The following is a 14,377-nucleotide window of genomic DNA, read 5'->3' on the forward strand; positions in this document are numbered from 1 at the left end:
TCATCATTGGAAAAACAGTCACCCAAAGAACTCATCAAACATATAAATTGCGAGTGACCGTACTCACCCGCAAATGCGCAGTAGAGACTTTCCCTCTCTGTCCCGCCCCCGCGTCAATACATGATGATGGAGGCGGGACAGAGAGGGAAACTGCGCGAAGGGGAAGGAGGGAGGGAACCACCGAGGTCGCTACCGCTCCCCCCCCCCAACCGGAGTCACCGCCGCCACCCCCCCTCCACCCGGCCTGAGCCCTCTCTTCGCAATTCAACTTACAGCGCCGAAAACGCAGCAGGCAGATCAGCTGAGCTGCCATCGGCCTTCCTTCCCTGCCTCTGTCCCGCCCTCGCCGATGTTACATCACATGAGGGCGGGATACAGGCAGAGAAGGAAGGCTAACGGCAGCTCAGCTGATCTGCCTGCTGCAGTTTCGGCGCTGTAAGTTGAATCGCGAAGAGAGGGCCCGGGCCGGCGACTCCGGGGGGGGGGGGGGGAATGGTAGTGGCGACCTCGGGGGGAGGGGCGGCGGTGACCTGGCGAGGAGGGTAGCTGGAAATCTCGCCCGTTTTAACGGGCATAACGGCTAGTATACACAATAAACAAAGAAGGAGACAGTTGAGAACCCTGCGGAACTCCACACCCAGGGTTCCAACTAGGAGATCTTCCATCTCTTCCCTTAACACTCAAAAACTGTTCAAACCAGTTAAACACATTACCTGAAATACCCAGCTCTTTTAACTTACAAATAATAATTGCATGATCGACTGCATGTTTTTATGCACAAATAATATATCTTATTTTTGTGGTAAAAACAAGAAGTAATGTTTCTGTACTATGCTGTTTCCTGGACTAGTATTCCATTTGCAGGAACCTTCAACATAAAAATTTCATGTAATATATAGATAATAGATCATATGCTCACCTCATGTACCATAGTGGTAATGAAAACAAAAAACGTATGTTCATTTTTTAAAAATGACACATTTATTTGTTTCTTCTTCTAAGCAGATTGCCCCCAAAAGTCAAACACTTTTTTTTTTCAATCCACAAAAGAGCATTTACAATGTGTCTTACAAATTTTCCAGCTTATCCAAGTGCTTATCAAGTATTTGATTTTTTTATTTTTTGTGATTTGCACTGTCTGTAACATAGTCATACTCCTTTATCAATAAATACTGAACTTTGATGAAACCTAGCTTGTATCAGTCAGACCAACTACCACATTCTCCTCTTCGGATCGACTTTGGAGATCAGATAAAACGTAACGTGAGCCGGCCTCAGAGTCTGGAAAGCAGTAGACAGAAGCTAGGGTAGATATGACTCATCCTAAAATGTCACACAAGAGATCAACGATTGGGCTGGGGTTCTGAGTTCTACTTTCACCAGAACTTTTGTTCACAACCAGTGGCAGAAACACTGTCATTCAGCTTATCTGTTTCATGCTTCTTGTGCAACTTTCTATCAGTGCATTGTGTTCCACTCATGGATTTTTTTCTGAAGGACAAGGGAATACAGAAGGCACTTCTAGAACAGGGCACCTAGATTCAGGTGTTTAGAGAGCATCTATCAGGAGTCTAGTCTATAAAGAAACGTCGACTCCTACTTTCATTTATAGAATACTAGCGTAATGAGTATATATGAGCATATGTGGTTATGTGAAAGCACTTACGCTAGCCGTACAGCTGGTGTAAATGCTCACATCTAGATGCTGGAGAAACATATGTAACTTATAGTATTCTATAAGTTAAATACATAAGTGTGAGGCCCGCCCACACGCCACCCAGAGTCCACCCATGTATACGCCTACCTGTCAATACTACGCACTATGTAACAGAACAGAGCATAAGTAGATTTTCAGCATTTACGCATGCATGTACACACCTATGTACATATATGCCAGCATTCTAGCTATTTACACACTTATTCACCTTTTAAATGGTGGCGCCTTATTTATACCTCCATTTTGCTAAAATAAAATGGGTTACTGTAGGCGACCACAGCTGCTAATTTAACAGAATGCAGGCTAACCTCTTTTCCCATCATCTAACATTAAATGAAGATGAATAATGACTCACTGGAGTGTTCTCATCTACAGACATGTAGAGGGCGAAGTACTCTCTTCTCCATTTCAGATTCTCCTGACCTTGGGTGAAAATCCACATAAAGTAACACTGGAAGGGGCTATGTGTGTTTAATACTTTACTCTTCTATTGTGATGAGAAGAATGAACTGATTGTGTTCCGTAACCAGAGATCAACTGTGCTTCCTGCTGTCCAGACTCTTTAAGTCTTCCAGTTTTTTCCAAGTCAAAACAGAGATCCAAATGATGTCTTTAAAAATACCCTAGGAACTAGCTATACAGTATATAATCCCAAGAAGCTTTCTTTTGATGTATTGCATTTTTACCACAGCTGGTCAGATGTTATGCCATTTTCTTAAATACTGTCTTTGCTTGCAATGCTAGCATACTTTTAATTATGTAATAAAAAATGTCCCAGGTTCTGAAACTGTACAGCAAAATATCTCCTAGAATGACTAATGGAAAATGGTTATCTATTAGAGTACAGAAGAGTTTAATATCTTTTTTGAATAGATTCAGTTCTTAGGGAAAATGTTGTTGTTTGTTCCTCCTAGAAAATGTCTTCAGTTCTTCTCCAGATTAATTTCAAATGTTTGATTCTTCTGCAATCTGGAAAAAAAAAGTTTTAAAAAATTAAGAAAAAAAAATCACAACTCAGTGCAGCTCCATTTCATGAAAAATCAGCAAACCACATTTGTACTGCTCATGGGACCAGTCTTACCAGGGATGACAAGGGCAGTCGCACAGGGCCTCGCACTCCCAGGGGCCCCTTGACAACCTCAGCATCTCCCTCCTGCTCCCTGCTTCAGCTGTCATTGCCATCTCCTGTTCTCAATCTAAACGCCTTTGTCAGTTCTCTCCTACTCCCTTTCAGCTCCCTGCGGCAGTGGGGTACCAAGGGGGGGCGGTGGGGGTGGTCTGCCCCAGGTGCACACCGCTGGGGGGGTTGCCGTGCGCCGGTCAGCATCCTTCGTTTCCATGCTCCCTCTGCCCCAGAACAGGAAGTAACCTGTTCCGGGGCAGAGGGAGCATGGAAACGAAGGAAGCTGACTGGCGCGCGGCACCCCCCCCAGCAGCGTGCACCCGGGGGGGGGGGTTCTTTCGCCGGGGTGGGGGGTGTCCTTTCACCGGGGGGGGGGGGCGTGCTGCACCGGGGGGGGGGGGGCGCTGCACCCGGGGGGCGGGGCGCATCGGCGATCCGCCCCAGGTGTCAGCCCCCCTAGGAACGCCACTGCCCTGCGGCAGTGCCTTCTTCAACCCAGGCCTCCAGCAGCGGCAGTGAGGTTAAACACACTTCCTTTGGTGGCCCGTAAGCTTTTTCTCTGCTGCAATTTCCTGTCCCACATAGGCAGGACGCTGCAACAGAGGGAGAGCTTCCGAGGCTGTTGAAGGCAGTGTGCTTACCTCATTGATGCTGCCAGTGGCCCAGAAAATTGAAGGCGGCAGCGGTACTGCGAGCCAGATCTAAAGGAGTGGATAGGAGAGTTGAAGGTGCTTAGATTGAGACGGCCGCTGAAGCCCATGAGGTTGGTCTCCCTTTCCCTCTCCTCTGCGTACCCCTCATCCCCTTACCCAAACAAAGCAAGCAAATCTATGAGCTGTTCTTTATTGTTGGTAGCATTGTTATTGGACATCACTTATATTTTCAAAGATGCTGGCTTGTATAGCATATGGATGTGCACAGAGGAAGTATTGGTTTCATCTAATTAGTTCTAAATCGTAATCATTGTGTCATTTGGAGGGGCTGGTTTATAGGGACTCACTCTATTCTGATGTTTTCACCTTGTAAAGGACCACCAAAAGAGACATTATGAGTATCAGGTGCTTAACAATCAGACTTACTATTTATAAGTACAGTTTAGAAAAATCATTAATTAGGTTGAGACCTGGGAGCATTTAACATTTTTTTTCCTGTGCCTACATCAAAAGAAAAAGATGGCATATGTGAGCTTGCTCCTTTTGCTTTGTGGAATGCAGTGGTATATTATAAAAATGCACTTGCCTTTTTTTTTTAATACTACTATTTCACAGAGAAGATATTGAATAATGAGGGAAGGGTTTCCTTCGTGCAGAACTGTCCAGAGTCACTCTAAATGTGCGAACATAGTCCAGTTCAGCACACTATTAGCGGCCAAGTTCATACAACGTTGTGTTCAGTGAAAAATAAATCTGTTGGCTCAGGCTGCTTGCTATGTGAATATCCAATCACTGTTTCATTATTGCTACCAAATATTACATATTAAGGGCATTTGTCTTAATTCATTTATCCATGGTTTTGCTTTTTAAACCCAAAGGTTTCCTAATATAGCATTGAGCTTATTTGAATTAAGTTTTGCTTGATTTGTCTTTATTTGAAATAAAAAATGTTAAAACACACCTTGTCAACAAGGAACAAGGCTAGGTGAGGTGGGGGAAGAGGAGAGGATGGGGCTAGGTGGGGAAGGTGGTGGGGCTAGGTGGCGGCAGGGGCCCCACCGAACTGATCTGCATAGAGCCCCGCAACTGCTAAGACCAGCCAGTCTGCAAATACACATAGTTAAGAACATAAGAATAGCCATACTGGGTCAGACCAATGGTCTATCTAGCCCAGTATCCTGTTTCCAACAGCGGCCAATCAAGGTCACAAAAACCTGGCAGAAACCCAAATAGTAGCAACATTCCAGAACTTCAAAGAGTAACAAGATTCTGGAGTCATAACGAATAGCAAGATTCCATCAGAATCTCAAAGAGTAGCAAGATTCTGGAACCCCACAGAATAGCACCATTCCATGCTACCAGTCCCAAGGCAAGTAGTGGCTTCCCCATGTCCATCTCAATAACAGTGAAACCTGATTAATAGCAATAAAGTTCTTTTGGGGAGTACAGGAGGAGCCTAATGGGTATGGCAGTGGGCTGAGAGCCAGAGAAGCCTGAGTTCAGATCCCACTGTCACTCTTTGTGACCTTGGGCAAAACACTTAACCCTCTATTGCCTGAGGTACAAACAGGGGTTGATAGACGGTGGCCCTCAGCATTTTGCTGATCACCGGCAGCATTATTCCTGGATATTCAATGCCATGCCATGTCTGGGCTTCAGCACTGAATATGACACTTAGTAGGGGTAAACATGGGGGTGGGGCAGGACAGTGTTTTCCAAATCCCACATGCTACAGTGCCAATGATGGAGTTTGTCTGTGTCTCCTCACTGCCAATATGACTTACTTACTTTTCCCCCTCCCTCCTTCAAAGCAAGCAGGCAAACTACTCTCATGGTACTGCTCTATCATAGGAATTTAAGCCATAATACTCAAAAGCAAATATCTGGATAATGACAGAAGTTATACAGATATTTGCTCTAGACAACACTGTCCATGGATTTCCAGCAGCATTCCATGGGTAACGCAGCTGGAAATCCTTCCAGACCACTTTGGCACTATCCATGCAGGGCATTATTCTATCAAGAAAACAAAAACCACAAACAGGGAATGCAAAATCAATAAAATAAGAAAAATCTCATATGCAAGGAAAAGAGTAGAAAACACTTCAAAAATAAAGACAATTTATGAAGATAATGGTCACTCTCAGTTATCTAAGCCATGGCGCACCCCTCACCTAAGGCGTCTAAGGCAAACAAGGACTATGAGCCTACCATGTGGGGCTCTCATTTGATGCGAAGATACATGCCTGAGTGAACCAAAATCTTTGTGTGAGTGCAGTAAGTGCAAAACTAAATAATCACAGTGTGTATACATCCACTAATAATAATAAAGTCTGGTGTCCCCAATAGAACAAAAAGACTCTGTTATAAGGAATCTATGTCTATTACCAAGTCATCTGCTAAAGAATCACAATCTTTCAAAAGTGGTACCTAATTGAATGCCAAAAATTAGTTGAAAAAATAGCGGATAGCAAAGGCTGTCCAACTGCCAGCTCTACAAAGCTCCGTTTTGAAATCTTCATCAGGATCCCCGGTATTAAAGAGCTGGAGGCAAACTGAAACAGGACTCAAGCACCTTTCAAGATGGTGTTCCCCTGACTTGGTCGTCATCTTGAAAGGTGCTTGACTCTTGTTTCAGTTTTCTTATAATGGAGTCTTTTTGGTCTATTGGGGGAAACCAGACTTTATTGTTACTAGTGGACGTATACCAGTGCTTTTTTTGTGCCGGTACACGCCGGTACGGCGTACTGGCCCCTTTTTTTCCTAGGGCCAGCTCGCCGTTAGCTCCCCAGCTTTGCTTTCTGTTCCTGCCACTCGCGACGTGTTTAAATCTTTTTTTGTTTTTACCTGAAGCCGCAGCGCCGGCGTTAGTGAAAGGACCAGGCTCGCCTCCTCCAGCCTTCCCTTTGTTGCCTCTCAGTGTCCCACCTTCCTCTGACATAGTTTCCTGTTTCCGAGAGGGCGGGACACAGAGGTGTTAATCTGATCGTGAGCCCTTGTGCCCAGGCCGAGGCTTAGGAAGGACCTTGGCCAAGGCCTAGGGTAGGCCAAACAGGCACTATGCACAATACCATGGGCCTCAAAGCCCTGCACACTCAGGAAAATCAACAAGCACCACCAGAAAAGGCACTCAGGCAGGCTGCAAGGCCGATCGGGAACCCACTCGTACAGAGTCCAAGCGTACGGGCCGGGCCGCAAGGCCGAACTAGAACTGAATCATACACCTGTCTCAGTAGAATCATAACAAGAGGGAACGAAGGGAAGGCTGGAGGAGGCGAGCCTGGTCCTTTCACTAATGTTGGCACTGCGACTTAAGGTAAAAAATTTTTTTTAAAAGATTTAAACGCGTCGCAGGGTGGCAGGAACACAAAGCAGGGCTGTTGGGGAGATAAGGGTGGGCAGGTGGGGCTGGGGCGAGTTACTGGACATGGAGGGGAAGTTAGGGGGCAGAGGAGAATTGCTGGACATGGATGGGAGGGGAGGGCAGGAGAGGAGAAATCACTGGACATTGAGGGCAGGGATGAGAGGAGAATCGCTGGACATGGTTGGGAGGGGAGGATAGGGGCAAAGGAGAATCACTGGACACAGATGGGAGGGGAGGGCAGAGGAGAATCTGGACAAAGATGGGAAGGGAGGGCAGGGGAGAGAGCAGAATTGCTGGACATGGATGGATGGCGGGAAGGGTAAGAAAAATACTAGATATGGATGGAGGAGAGGGAAGACAAGAAGGAGATGCTCATGGATGGAGGGGAGAGAGGAGAAATCCTGGCCATGGATGGAGTGGAAGGAAGACAGGAAGGAGATGCACATGGATGGAGGGAAGAAAGGAAAAATGCTTGACATGGATGGAAAGAGGAAGGAGATGCATACTGACAAGATGAGGGAAGGGGAAAGAGGAGAAAAACTGCACATGGATGAATAAAATAGGCAAAAGCTGGATCCACTCTATACCTCCTCCAGTCAAGTCAGCAGAGGACCCAGCTTTTAACTATGGATGTAGGGCAAGAAATGAAGAAGAAAGGAGGAAAGTAAAGGAATAAATGGAAAGGAAGCCCTGGAAATGGAGTTAAGGGAACAGATAGAGAGCAACAGAATCAGAGACTGGGACCAACATGATCAGAAAAACAAAGTCATCAGACAAAGGTAGAAAAAAATTTTATTTTCATTTTAGTGTTTGGAAGATGCCCAATTTGGGAATTTATATCTGTTGTCTTATTTTGCACTGGGTATACTAGAGCTGTAACAGCTTATAGAAATTATTTATAATGAAAAAATCACAAGTTTTTTTTTTCTCCTATACCGGTATAGTATTTTCAATGATACAGCTTATATGCACCATGTCTGGTATAAGGGGTGTGGCTACTGTGGGTGTGGCTACCTTAGGGGTGGAGCCATAGATGGTGTATACACTTTGTGATTATTTAGTTTTGCACTTACTGCACTCACACAGAGATTTTGGTTCACTCAAGGATGTATCTGGGCATCAAATGAGAGCCCCACATGGTAGGCTCATAGTCCTTGTTTGCCTTAGAAGCCTTAGGTGAGGGGTGTGCCATGGCTTAGATAACTGAGAGTGACCATTATCTTCATAAATTGTCTTTATTTTTGAAGTAAGTCTTCTTAACACTTCAAAAATAAAGACAATTTATGTAGACAATGGTCACTCAGTTATTTTTCTTCTACTATTTTTCCTGTATATGGGAAATTATTCTATAGCATAGGCATAAATATTTACATCTACAAATACTCATCAAGAGCCCTTAGAGGGTCTAATAGTTGCTCTATAACAAATCTCACTGCCTTAGTACATTACAACCCAAAGGATTAAACCAATTCTTTTAATTTAAGATTCTGACATTTCAGATTTTTTTTTTTTTGCTACATTTGTACCCTGCACTTTCCCACTCATGGCAGGCTCAATGTGGCTTACATGGGGCAATAGAGGGTTAAGTGACTCGCCCAGAGTCACAAGGAGCTGCCTGTACCTGAAGTGGGAATTGAACTCAGTTCCCCAGGACCAAAGTCCACCACCCTAACCAATAGGCCACTCCTCCACTCCAGATTTTGCTAGCTTAAGTTGATTTGTATGTCATATACAGCTGAGGTTTGAATCAGTTTGTGCTCGTGCGTCTGACGTCTGACGCACGCACACAAACAGATTCCAGCTTGATCACGTCCCCTGGGGTTTCAGCGTAATGCGTCCAGTGACGTCAGCTGGGGCTTCGGAGCCCAAAGTTACGGACACAGACAGCCAGGCTCAGAACGTTGGAGGTGAGTATTATTATATAGGATATCTTTTGTGATGTATTGTGCTTGTGTAGTTTCTACCTGGATCTTACTAGAGGAGTGTGCCATTTTGGTGTAGCAACTTCATGCTTCTGACCTGCAATGACAATTTTTGACTTCTATATTACAATAAATCTGCAGACTTTTCCGTGCGCAGGGCTCAGATGCTCAGAACCTGTTTCCATCAGTCTCCTCAGTGTGCTTAATGGAAACTTGAGCTTGGACTTTCAATGTGGCTGGCTCAGAGCTATGAAATTCATTACTGGATGAATTGAGAAAGGAAACTAAAGCCACCTTTTTCAGTCAACTGTTCAGAAATAAGAGTTTTTTTGGACTGAAATATTGTCTGTAGCTAGTTGTTAGAATGGAGTCAACAATCACACAGGAACTAGATGATTTTTTATTGCCAGCGTCAATTTTATTTGAAGAACCCGACACAGCTGTGTTTCAGCATAAAAATGCTTGTAGAAGGGGTCAAAAGAATACCTTATTGTCATATGAGAGCAGAGTCAATTACTGGTTCTGAATGTTTATTACACTCCTGGAAGAGCGATATAAAGGTAGCAATACAAGTGGAGACGCATACTACACCTCTCAAATGGAACGCCTCGCTCACAGCTATACAAAATCTTCCAGGAGTGTAATAAACATTCAGAACCAGTAATTGTTTTACTCTACTAGTGGTTCCATCTTTGGTTTGTTGCATTTGTGGAGGATTTTTTTTTCCTTCTCTTATTTTGTGTTTAGTTGTCAGAATGTTCATGTCGCTCTCCTTAAACAGTTTGGATTCTAGCCTCATAATTTTATAAATGGCACATGCAGTTAGGCATGCTACTGCATGCCCAGTTATAGAATAGTTCCTGTTATGTATGTAACTTAATTAGCAAATTGGACTAAATCAATTCTTACGTGGTGCTAAGTATCAATGACTGGCTTTAACAAGCTCTAATTGGCACTAATTTGAAGTTATGCCAGTTCTTTTTAACATTTTTGTAAGCAACATTGCTGAAGGGCTTTCTGGTAAGGTTTGCCTCTTTGCGGATGACACCAAAATCTGCAATAGGGTAGACACCCCTGATGGTGTGAATAACACTAGGAAGGACTTAGATAAGCTAGAGGAATGGTCTGGAATCTGGCAGGTAAGATTTAATGCTAAAAAATGCAGGGCCGTGCATTTGGGCTGCAAAAACCTATGGGAATGGTACAATTTAGGAGGTGAAGAACTTTTGTGCATGAAAGAGGAGCGGGACTTGGGTGTGATCGTATGTGATGATTTTAAGGTAGCCAAACAGGTGGAAAAGGCAATGATGAAAACTAGAAGGATGCTTGGGTGCATAAAGAGAGGAATGGCCAGTAGGGAAAAGGAGGTGATGATGCACCTGTATAAGACTCTGGTGGGACCTCATTTGGAATACTGTGTACAATTCTGGAGACCACACCTTCAAAAAGATATAAACAGGATGGAGTCGGTCCAGAGGTTGGCTACCAAAATGGTAAGTGGCCTTCGTCATAAAGCATATGTGATAGACTTAAAAATCTCAATATGTATACTTTCAAAGAAATGCGGAAGAGGAAAGATATGATTTAGACATTTAAATACCTACATGGTAGAAATGCACAGGAGGTGAGTCTCTCTCAATTGAAAGGAGGCTCTGTAATGAAGGGGCATATAATGAAGATGAAAGCGGACACACTCAGAAGTAACCAGAGGAAATATTTCTTCACGGAAAGGGTAGTAAATTTGTGGAATGCTCTTTTGGTGGAGATGGTGGAGACGAAAACAGTATCTGAATTCAAGAGACCTTAGAACAAGTACATAGGATCTCTAAGGGACTGATAGGGAGAGTAGTAGAAGGCTTGGATGGGCAGACTGAATAGGTCATATGCAGGCTTATTTTCAAAGCACTTTGGGAGGCTAAGTTCCATAGGTTTCTATGGAACTTTGGGAGGCTAAGTGCTTTGAAAATATGCCTCATGGTCTTTATCGGCCTTCATTTTTCTTTGTTTCTGTGCAACTGACTTACAACCGTATTCTGAAAGCTTAGTGCCTAATTTCTATGGCACACAGCTGCAGGAGGAATGTGGAGATGGGAGGGGCATGGATGAGGCAGGAGCATGCCTAGCAATTACGCACTAAGGGGTTCTTTTACTAAAGGTTAGCTCGAGTTTTCTGCAGCAGGGCCCATTTTATTCCTATGGGCCCTGCTGCAGATAACTCGAGCTAATCTTTAGAAAAAGACCCCCTTAGCTTACAAAATACTGTATGTAACTCAAGTAACTGCCAGCATTTCTGCACAAGCGTTTACAGCAAACATTGACATAGTATAAGTGCTTGCACCTAAATTTACTTGCAAAAATGCCGACTTTCATGGTAATTACGTGGGGAATTGTCAGTATAGAATTTGTGCTTAGTATCCAGCACGGAGTCTTGTGTTTTAATCTCTAGTCAAGTCAAATGTCTGTACTGTTGTAGTGTTCTTACCAATCATGGTTCTTGCTGTGAATAGGTTCAAAGCATTTTACAAACAGCGCTGGTCCTTTCCCTCGTTGTAGATATGAATGGGCAGCATCCTTAGAGCAGAGCACTATCCTACAAAAGATTTTAAAAAATAGTATATGTGTTAATATCTCACAGCAGACATCTGTTACAAAACACACTACATGGCTTTAGCTTTTGGATCTATTGGAATTTCAACAATTTATGCTAAGAATGCACACACACGTACACTTGACAACTCAATCAGAGCAGCAATTATAATCAAAAACAAAACTAGAAATATCAACAGAAACAAAAAGCACTTCTAGCATTACACCCTCAAAGGAAAGGGGAGGAAGCAGGAGGAAAGAAATGAACAATTAAATCACAAAAAAACAAAAAAAAAATTAACCCAGGCTGATGTCAAGCCATAATTCAATAGAAATATAAACACTGAGAAGTAGATAGTCAGCCAATGGTGGTCAGCGGGTTTTTTTGGCCACTGCCAGCATTATCCCCAGATATGCAATGCTGGACCATGTCCAGGTATCGGCACTGAATATCTGGGTTTATGCAGCTGTCTACCTCTTATCTACTTAAGTGCAGCACAGTAGAGTAGCCGACTTTTTACAACACTAGACTAACCATCCAAAGGTGCCCAGTTCAAATTCCACTGCTACTCCTTGTGATTTTGGGCAAGTCACTCAGGGCCCTGTTTATTAAGGTGCGCTAGCGTTTTTAACACATGCTAAAAATTAGTCTATGCTAACCATGTAGGCACCCACAGGAATAATATGGGCATCTACATGGTTAATGCGTGCTAACAATGCTAACACAGGCCTCTACCGTGGCTTAGTAGACAGGGCCCTTAATCCTCCATTTCCTCAGGTACAAAAATTAGATTGTGAGCCCTCCAGAGACAGGGAAATATGTACTGTACCTGAATATAATTCACCTCGAGGTACTACTGAAAGGTGTAAGCAAAATCCAAATTAAAAAAATAAGATATTCACCTCTTAACTGGCTAAGGTGAACTGCATTTTATGCAGTCCGATTTATCCAGTTAACTTAGGTGGTTAAGTCCTGACTCCGCCCCTGCACCACCCGCAAAATAGCTGGTTTTCAGATTGGTGGTTACTTCTGAAATTCAGTGGCACGAACCAGTTAAGTTGAATATTCGTGGATTGCCCCGCACATGCGATTCAACTAGCCAGGTGCCTCTCCTGGCCGGTTAAATCACTTTGAATATCAATCCCTGAAGGGTCAATATACAAAATCATTAGACTGGGCAGTAGAGGCTCCTGCCTGGTTAAATCACAGTGAGTGGGGCCATCCCCAGATTTACAGCAGCACTTAACCACACAGTGCTACTGAAAATCCGGTGTGATGGGGGCAGAGTCAAGGCGAAGCCAGGAGTCATGTGGGCACTGGTGATAATTCAGTGTCTGAGCTAACATAGCTAAGCAGGCATACAGGTTCCCTGTGTGGAAGGAGGTTAAAATCAGGGCAAAACTTGGAAGACCTTCTCACTTTGAGCAGGCCATAGAGGGCTGCAGGTACAATACTGGCTGCCTTGTTGGGCAGACTGGATTAGCTGCCGTCATTTACTATAATACTATGTAGTACTGTACAAACTTTGCCTGTCAGTTTTGCGGATACGACACTGGATATCGGCCATGCTCAAATAAATTCCAGGTGCTGCTGAAGAACCAGTTAGTGAGTGCTAGTCCTTTGAATTTTGACTGTGTACAATCAAATGGAGACTGTTTATGCAACACACAAGAAAGTGGGAAGCGAAGGAAGGCTGGGCAAACTACAGGATCAACAAATGAAACGTATTGCTGCGATATATAAAAAGTGTATATAAAAGTGGCTCTGTGTGAAGGAGATTCAGACATACGCTGCATCAAGTGCTTAGCTCTTTATCAGAGCAATTTTGCACAATATTGCAATAGCTTTTTGTATTGTGCATCATTCATGTATGCATGGTGCTTTTAAAGACCATTGAACGATTTTCAACATTGATGCATAATCTACCCCCCCTCCCTCTTTTTTTTGCATGATATTACCAGACTCCTGAGGCAGGCACATCCATGCCGAAACGCGGTGCCATGTCGAGTCTTGAGCATTGAATTTGAGCTTTATGCGTTTTTATATATCGCAGCAATAAATTTAATTTGTTGATCCCGTTGTTTGTCCAGCCTTCCTTCACTTCCCACTTTCTTGTGTGCTGCTATTTTCCCATGGGACTTTTGTGTTCCATTACTTTTTGGTTGACTGTTTATGCAAGCCACATTATTTCAATATTATAGTGAGGGGAATTTACTGAAATTAAAAGTTGAAAGCCCTGCTTCAGCATCCCTGTACTGTCAGAGGCAGCCTTATGAAGAAAGCCTTGTACCTCTCTGTGACATTAATTCAACTGAGCAAAGCAATCATTGTTTACTCCAGTTGCCATCCTAAGACAGCTACTGCCAGAATCATGGTGAAAAGGACAAGTGCTAGGAACACCAAGGTAAAAACTATTACTTTTTCTGTGACTCTCCCGATTTCACTCTGATCTTCCGGATTTCAAAAGCATAGGTGTTCCACCAGTTCGACCAACTGAAGAACGAATCTTTCTCCCAGGTCACTTTCAGCATAAGCAAATCTCCAACATCTACCTCGGTGTATACGAGGAAAGAATACGTCGTGTTTGTAGAAACTTCAGGCCTGTGTAAGACAAAAAACAATCTAGTTAAGCGTTCTCTTTATCTGTGGATAATTTTATTTATTTTTAATGGCAGATGGCAGGATCATCCACAGATTTTCACTGATGTGAATGGGGCATCAATCTATCTTTCTTTCACTTTAGATTAGTTGCCACATGTCTGCCTGCTTGTGTCTCAGCAATACTGATGCAGCAGAGCAGGCCAGGGAAGCTTTTTCGTTTTATTTTTGTACAAATAGTTAAGTTCTGGAACTCTTTGCCGGAGGATGTGGTAACAGCATTTAGCCTATCTGGGTTTTAAAAAGGTTTGTACAGGTTCCTGGAGGAAAAGTCCATAGTTTGCTATTGAGACAGACATGGGGAAGCAACTACTTGCCCAGGATTGGTAACATGGAATGTTGCTGCTATTTGG

The 14,377-nt window shown here is 43.5% G+C and overlaps 1 protein-coding gene across 1 annotated transcript in view; it reads right to left on the reverse strand.

Annotated features, from left to right (window-relative positions):
- Nucleotides 1-958: 958 nt before the first annotated feature.
- LPL (lipoprotein lipase) overlaps nt 959-14,377 on the reverse strand; it is a 44,981-nt gene continuing 31,562 nt past the window's right edge. The window contains exons 8-10 of the mRNA XM_030194501.1: nt 13,785-13,967; nt 11,262-11,369; nt 959-2,686 (exon numbers count right to left, since the gene is read on the reverse strand). Coding sequence (XP_030050361.1) covers nt 2,686; nt 11,262-11,369; nt 13,785-13,967 — 292 coding nt within the window. The 3' untranslated portion in view covers nt 959-2,685. The remainder of the gene's footprint in view (nt 2,687-11,261; nt 11,370-13,784; nt 13,968-14,377) is intronic.

This window comes from Microcaecilia unicolor, chromosome 2 (genome assembly GCF_901765095.1).
Source record: "Microcaecilia unicolor chromosome 2, aMicUni1.1, whole genome shotgun sequence".
Taxonomy (NCBI): Eukaryota; Metazoa; Chordata; class Amphibia; order Gymnophiona; family Siphonopidae; genus Microcaecilia; species Microcaecilia unicolor.